The sequence below is a fragment of the Fundulus heteroclitus genome, chromosome 3 (assembly GCF_011125445.2).
Source record: "Fundulus heteroclitus isolate FHET01 chromosome 3, MU-UCD_Fhet_4.1, whole genome shotgun sequence".
NCBI classification, from domain to species: domain Eukaryota; kingdom Metazoa; phylum Chordata; class Actinopteri; order Cyprinodontiformes; family Fundulidae; genus Fundulus; species Fundulus heteroclitus.
This window is the reverse complement of record NC_046363.1, coordinates 23,013,371-23,021,242: the sequence shown is the minus strand read 5'-3', so window position 1 is coordinate 23,021,242 and position 7,872 is coordinate 23,013,371. Positions and strand designations below refer to the sequence as shown.

At 38.3% G+C, this 7,872-nt stretch overlaps 1 protein-coding gene across 1 annotated transcript; it reads right to left on the bottom strand.

Annotated features, from left to right (window-relative positions):
* Positions 1 to 1,416: 1,416 nt before the first annotated feature.
* glipr2l (GLI pathogenesis-related 2, like) lies at positions 1,417 to 7,252 on the bottom strand. Its single transcript, XM_012867654.3, has 5 exons — positions 6,833 to 7,252; positions 6,157 to 6,265; positions 3,179 to 3,282; positions 2,687 to 2,764; positions 1,417 to 2,067 (listed from the first exon to the last, which is right to left on the bottom strand). Exons 1-5 carry the CDS (start codon positions 6,843 to 6,845, stop codon positions 1,901 to 1,903), a joined length of 471 nt encoding a protein of 156 aa, XP_012723108.1. The 5' UTR covers positions 6,846 to 7,252; the 3' UTR covers positions 1,417 to 1,900.
* Positions 7,253 to 7,872: the final 620 nt, after the last annotated feature.

Sequence of the window (7,872 nt, the reverse complement as noted above, 5' to 3'; positions counted from 1 at the left end):
TCAGTACAATTGCAGCTGAAATGGGGTATGCCTTTATCAGATTAGCACATCTGGAGAGATAATTTTTCCCCCATTCTTCTTTGCAAAATAGCTAAAGCTATGACTTTGGATGGAGAGCACCTGTGAATGCATATTTTCAAGTCTTTCCCCAGAGGTTTGATTGTCTTTATCTTTAAAATTTGACTTGGCAATTCTAACACAAGGGTCATTATCCTGCTGGAAACTGAACATTCACCCCGGGCTTCAGTATTTAACAAGTTTTTTTTCTAGAACCGCCTTGAATTTGGCTCAGATGGGAAATCATCCTTGCAGCATGATGCTGCCACAATGTTTCACAGTTGAGCTTGTGCATTCAGGGTGATGTGCAGCGTTAGTTTCCTTCAAAACATAGTGTCTTGTATATGGGCCCAAAATATTAATTTTAGTGTCATCTGAGCAAAGCGCCTTTCTCTACCTCTACATGTGCCTCCTACAGGCCTGGTGGAAAACTTTAAACCAATCCATTAATGACTTCCGTTCAACAACAGATTTCTTGTTCCCATTCTGAATTTTTAGAGCGCAGGACAAATAGTTCTCCTACCTCAGCGCAGATCTGCACTTCCACAAGTTGTTCTCTGATTAATGGTCTTCTTGCCCAGGCTATTAGTTTAAATGGTAAATGGCTTGTACTTGTATAGCGCTTTAACTAGTCTTGACCTCCAAGACCTCCAAAGCGCTTCACACTACAGTTCAGTCATTCACCCATTCACACCCTGACGGTGGTGAGCTATGTTAGAAGCTACAGCTGCCCTGGGGCAGACTGACAGAGGCGTTTAGGTGGGCAGCCATGTCTTTGAAAATTTACTGTACTCTTTTCTGTTTCTGTGAGATATTCAAATAATGTTTTCTAACCTAACCCTGCTTTAAACTTCTCCACATCTTTCTCACCGACTGCTGTATTTTGGTTGAGCTCTTTGTTGATGTTCTCCAACAAACCTCTAAGGCCTTTGCAGAACAGTTTGAATCTGTTGCACTGGACTTTATTTAGAGGTGTCAGATTTAATTTTTTAGAACTGTTAGAAAACAGTGTATCTAGTGCCTCCCATTTCATAAATGTGTCATACTTTGAGTTGGTCTATCACACAAAACCTCAATAAAATAAAAGGTTTAGAGGTGATGAAACATGAGAAAGTTCAGTAATTATGATTACTTTTGCAAGGCCCTGTATTTACCCTTTTCTACATTCTTTTTTCCATGTAAATTAATATACTTGCTTTAAAGATTTGTGGGCATATTTTTTAATATATACACAACTAAAACAGATTCAGAAAATGTTGACAAATAAATCTTGAAAATAATCTTTGTGTAGTCAAAAGCAAATGGACTGAACCATTTTAAGGCCCCGGACATGTTGCCGCATCACAAACTGACAAGATCTTTTGTTTTGACAATTTTTCTGCTTTATTGTACAAAATGAGTTAGGGTGTGAGGAAACAGCACAAGCCTTCTTTGACAAGAAGGGGCAATAACAAAGACATTCCAAGCATGCGCAGTCATCTGCCTCTAAGTTAGGAGACCTTTTCTCTGAATTAGCTCACACTTACAAAAAGGGGGGGGGGGTTATAACAATAAAGGAGTACTTTAATGTGCAAAATTATGGGAAACTGTCATTTAGTTAGCAAAAACTCAGAAATACAAAACCTGTTAAATAATTTGAACACTGTGCCCCACAAAGGCCTGACGGGTGCAAAGTATTGAGTGTGTTTTATCCGTCAGAATCCTACAAGATCACAGTTTGGCTTTTTATCCAGCAGGATGTGCCGCTGCATTCACCAGAGCCCTGCGGGAAGACAGCTCTTCTCCTTTACATCTAAATAAATGTTTTTGGGCTTGAGTAAAGTCCAGGAGGATCAAAGGGTCTTCAAGAGCCGGTTTTAGGTGGAAGGACATTATTCTCAAAGTGTCCCTGGTTTGTGATATTCCCTGCTGGGAAATATCTGGCCACGACGAAGGAAGATCCGTCTGATGCCGTGGCTTTTCCCACACCCAGCTTCTTGCTGCTCTTCCACACCATTGCAGTGAAATGGCCTGGGGTGACAAAGAAAGTTGAAAGAAAACACTAGAACATGGAGCAAGAGTGAAGGACATTTTGTTCAAACATGGCTTCAGCTGAGTGCTCACACACTTAAGTCAACCCAAACATTTACAAAAAGGGGAATTTTCTTTCCGGCATCGATCATTAGCCCAGAAATCCTTTTCCCATGCTCCTTCCAGTTTTTATCCCCTCCTTGTCTTGCAGGAAATGCTACACGAGTCTGTGTGAGTCACTGTGAAAGGGTGTGTATGTTATATATATATATATATATATATATATATATATATATATATATATATATATATATATATATATATATATATATATATATATATATATATATATATATATATATAAAAAAACACACACACACGTGTGACGACTGGGATTTTCCCCTCAGTTTCCCATTGGAGGGACAGTAAGTCACACGCTGGTATTAGCTCAAAAATAACAACCAACTTCCCAACACCTGCTCAAGTGTGACATTGAGAGATAGTGAAAGTGACAGCACGTAAACAGAATATGACATCGCTGGCGAACAAGCTGTTGACAAACTGAGAGGGAAAAGAAAAGATGAGATGAGACAAAACATTAACACGGCGTGAATCTCACCAGTGCCGGAGGAGAATCCAGGGCGGTTGAAGTTGTACTGCTTTACTTCTTCATACCAGCGATCTGCCACATCCTTCCCTGCATCAGCAATTAGAGCTCATTCAGGTTAATAATGCATCATTTAAAAGTAGGATGAAGTAAATGCAGAAGGTCAAATTCCTCTTGGGCTCATGGGATTTACATTGCTATTCTTTTTTCGTCTGCAATTACTGAGCTGTTTTATCAATATTTGCCCTGGGTTGACATGTTTCTGCAGTGAGTCATGGTGTCTGAAGTAGGGGGAAAATAAGGTCCAAATGTGCAGCTGCACCAACTAGCAGTCAGTACAGAGCCCTTACTGTAGGCCGCACATTCTGACCCAGTGTACACGTATTTGTTTCTAAAGCCTAAAGCATTTATACTATTACATCAGAAGTGCTACAAAGCTTGAGCGCTCGTGCTGGGTCACTTAAATGGTTTATAAATCAAAGGTTTTAATAGTACTGTATTTACCCGTTTGGTCATAAGAAGCCCAGGCCAGGTTTTCTCCACAGCTCCCCCTGCTGGACTCCTCACTGTGCTTCAGGATTCGCGTGCTGGCCAAACTTTCAGCATAACTAAAAAATTAGAATGTTTTACATTCAATGTTTTAAACTGTACTTTTTTTTAAAATCATAAATCTCAATAGAAACTCCCTTCTGCACATAAAAAGTATAGACCTGAGTGGTGTTCACACATATATAAATCAGATTGTTAGAAGTCCCAATTTTTTTACTTTAGTAACAGGAAACATCCATGTATCGAAGATGTAATGATTTCCATGCATTTCCATACTTATTCTGCCTCCATCCATCCATCCATCCATCCATCCATCCATCCATCCATCCATCCATCCATCCATCCATCCATCCATCCAACTACAAACTGCTGGGTTTCTGCGATTTTGAACAAATGTTAGTTAGTTACAACCTTTAGGTCTAAATTGTGATTTACTTGTTGGGCTGGAGAACAAAGAAGAAGAAGGGCCGTCATCATTTTTCAGAGACCTGTTGTGCCATTCCAAACTGTTTTAAGTAATTTAATGTTTATTAACATCAGCCCAAAAAGCTAATATTAGGACAATAGTTGAAAGGGTGATTCAAGCACTAGCACTCTTTTAACAGCAAGCTCTGCACACAAATGGAATATAGTATTGACAACGTCTCTTCAAATGCAAGAATTTATTAACAGAAATCAATAAAGATCCAAAGAACATCAATATAGAATGCTGTTTATCTGAAATAGCACTTTGTTTAAATCTACAAATCCCCTCTAGGCTAGTGTAACTAAACTAAACCAATAAGCAAAATAAAGATAAAAACCTAAGGAACTATGTACACACAAAAGAAACAAAAGGATAAATCAAATAGTTTAAAACCCATCATCAGAGTAATTCATTGAATCCTGGTTCACTGCAGATCTAAATTCTAAACTAAAGTTCACCTTAAAGAATGTGGAATGAGATTAAATTATTTTAACTAATTTAGAACAATATTTAGTATGTGTTTCAACCCATTCACAATGCAAACCCAGAGTTAAAACATTATTTGAAAAAATAACATTTTATAGAATGATTTGCTCAGTAAAAATCAATATCTTTAGGACCCTTGATTTTATTAATGTAACCATTTTTTCCAGGAAATGATCAAGACTCAACTATTATATGTCTTTTGTATGTACACAGTTCCTTAGTTGTTGTTTTTTTATCTTAAGCCTAGTAAAGAGGATTCATTGATGGAAATATAGTGTTAATTCAGATAAACAGCATTCTGTAGTGGTGTTCTTTTAATTTTCATTGATTTCTGTTAATAAATTCTTGAATTTGAAGAGAAGTTGTCACTCATTTATTCTATATGTGTGAGTTTTCCATTAAAAGAATGCCAGTGCTTGAATCACCCTTTCAACTATTGCCTAATATTAACTGTTTGGGCTGATATTCACCAGACAATACTTAACGGACTGAGGGTTATTAATTAAACATTAAATAACTTAAAACCGTGCACAATGGCACAACAGACCACAATTTGACACTACAGAATGACCTGATTAGACTTCATTAAACCTCTTCCACAGGATGAACCAATGAATGCTAAGATGGTAAAATAACCCATTTAACACCTAAAATATCAGTGGGTTTTGTCAAAACCTTTAGTTCAGAGCAGATAACTACAATTAAAAACATCATACTATAACACAACAGATTGAGATAGTCGTTGAGATGCCATATTTGTTTTAACATTCTTTACAGAAGGATCACAGTAATCCAAGAGTTTATATACATTTAGATTAACAAAAATTGGTTTTACTGTACACTGAATATTATGATGCCTTCCACAATGTACCTAAATGACACACATTTAGGATATAAAAAACAAGGGTCTGAACATATAGAAAATCTGTGCGTTTTGCCAACCATCAAGTTCTGTTAAGTCTAGGAAATATTTGGGTCACTTTTGATGCACCCCTATTTTTCTATGGTTTATGTGTATTAGGATGAAGTGTGCAACATCCAGCATTTTACTGCATTAGGAGGGTAAGAGTTACTTTTGCAGTGATATCATTGTTCACCGTTAAGGTGAAAGTGTAAAGCTCTATACACAGTACATAAGTTTGCAAGTTGTAATTATAAGCTAAATAATCATAAGCCGGTTAGAGTATCATTGGTTGGAGCAAAATCAAGCCCTCAGCATGGCGACATTAATGATCCTGAGCATAGATGGAACGTCTCCATAAAATAGCATGAGATTAGGTTGCATAATTAATGGCTCATTCCTTCAACATTTCATTAAAATAAATGTCACAGTGGCACGTGTGGGATTTTTATAGCGTCACATCATCAGGATTCTCGTGCTGTGTTTTGATACACCTATCTTAACTATACAGTAGATTACAGATATATAGAAAGGCAATGCTAGATCGCTATTTACCTGTTGCAGAATATCTTCCTCCTCCAATAATATGAAAGGCAGATACACACTGGCAGTGGTTTGGGATGTAAGAATATCTCATTTTTAAACTTTGGGGGGGAACAAACACGACGAATGAACAAGAGAGGACTACTTCCTGCTGGGGCTTCGAACTTAGTTCAGAGTATTTAGGTGGTGCACTTTGAACACAAATTAATCTTAACATGGATGACCTGAATTTTGAAATAGTTCTTGCGAAAGGGGAACATGAAAAAAACACTTCCCTCAACAGTGTTTTTTCCCTAGGCTTACTTGGTGCAAATTATGTAATAAGCCTGCCTGAAACACAGTTTAATTCAGTTTCATTTGACCATCTTAGTGTAGCTACAGCTGAATTATCTATATCATCTGTAATCAGAAAGATAGTTTAGATCCACCTTTCACTGTTGATCACATAACTTTGAAAATGACTGATATACACAAACCTTTTCCTCGTTTATTAAAAATCAAATTCTGTATGTGTGTGTATGTGCTTCTGTAACCCACCGGTTAGCCTCTCTGCTCAGTTTGGTGCTCAGCTTTAGCGGAGGAGCCTGGTGCTTCTTCCTGTACTCATTGTGACACTGCAACACCTCCTCAGCAAACTGCTTGGAGGCTGAGAGAAAGGGCAGAGAGGGGAAGAGTTGGACGCCTGATGACAGCAGGATTATAAGCACACAACAAGGAGACTCGTGCATGACCTCAGAGCTGAAATCTCGAAACAGACTGACCTCACACCGCAAGTAAGAAAACGTCAGCTAGATCACCCCCTCAACCCCCCATCGCCCTATTTCTCCACACAGCTACTCACACTGCCCTTTTCATGAGTCCCACAATCTCTAGAGTGCTCACACAATAGGCACATTCAAATATTCACAGAGGATAAACAGAAGTGCAGATGCTGCCATTGTTTACTAACCATCTAGCAGGCATTAGAGCTATCAATGCAATATTAAAGTAGCAGAAAATTTGCTTTTGGTTCTTGTTTGTCCAGAGTTGTATATTTTTTTCTACTACTTTAGGATACAGCTTCATCATCAACAACAATAAACATCAACTGTTGATTGAGATACATGCCCGTTCACACATGTGTTTTTCTTTGGTGGAAAGTTAGGAATCTAGGGAAAAAATACATTAATTATACAATCTGTGTTACGACGTCCAGACTACAGTCTCCACTTACCTGATTTCCCCATGATGCTGAATCACTCAGTCCTCAGCGAGATCAATAGTGCAGAGTGGAGTCAGCCTGCTTTGTGCCTGCACTTCTTTTCAATTTGCTTTCGCCCTTCTTGTAGTGCTGGACCTTTAAAGCCGACCCTCTAAAACGGCTACCAATCCATTCGTTTCAAGCCTTTCTTGCCTTTCACACGTACACAAGCTTCATGTTACAGAAAGTTTGTAGTTCCTCTTCAGATATTCCTCTTGTTGCAATGATTATTGCACAACATTAGCTCTAAATCCAGATTTTACCTCACTCAGCATAACCTAAATCTCCTTCCTTCTGGCCACGCAGTTCACTATCTATATGCCATCAGCTATCTTTATGGCCCAGAGGAGAACACACCCACCCTCTTCTCATTTCTGCAAATGAAAGAGGAGCCCCTTCAGTCATTGATGACATCATCTTTACGAGACACACTCCCTTATATGGCTTTTTAAGACTGTTTTCCCCTACCTACCAGTGTGGGAGAGCCCTAGACATGGCAGCTGTGGTCTGAACCAGATGGTATGTAATTTAATTCCTACTGCTATGTGGCAGCATTGTGCAGGCAAATGTAACATGAGGCAGAAGAAGCGGTTTCGCTTGTGCTGCACTGGTTTCCGGATCTTTGTCGTATTTTCGAATAAATAAATTATAGGCAAATTACATAGGCACTCTCAAATAAAAGAGTGACAGCCTAATTTTGACTCTGTAGAGAAAGGCTGTAATTGAGCAATTCGCCAACTGCATCTGGCATGCAAGAAGAAAATGAATCACTATCCGTCACGCTGCAGAGCACGTTACAACTGTTTGTTTTTTATGCATGAGGTATGCTACCTCTTGAGAATAAATGACATTCCCATGCTCAAAATAAACAAATGGCATGCATTGCTCCCAGCAACCAGACATAAACAGAGCATGTCATGATTCACTTTACATCTCATAACTCAGATCTGCAAAAAAAAAAAAAAAGTTGAATCTTATGTAAAGAATTAATAAAATCCAACGACTGCAACACA

What these genes read in the sequence shown, in the direction of transcription:
- glipr2l (XM_012867654.3), bottom strand. An exon ending in CTGAGCAGAGAGGCTAACCG is followed by an intron (nt 3,283 to 6,156) that starts GTGGGTTACAGA and finishes CTAATTTTTTAG; the next exon opens with TTATGCTGAAAGTTTGGCCA. An exon ending in TGGATTCTCCTCCGGCACTG is followed by an intron (nt 2,068 to 2,686) that starts GTGAGATTCACG and finishes TTGTCACCCCAG; the next exon opens with GCCATTTCACTGCAATGGTG.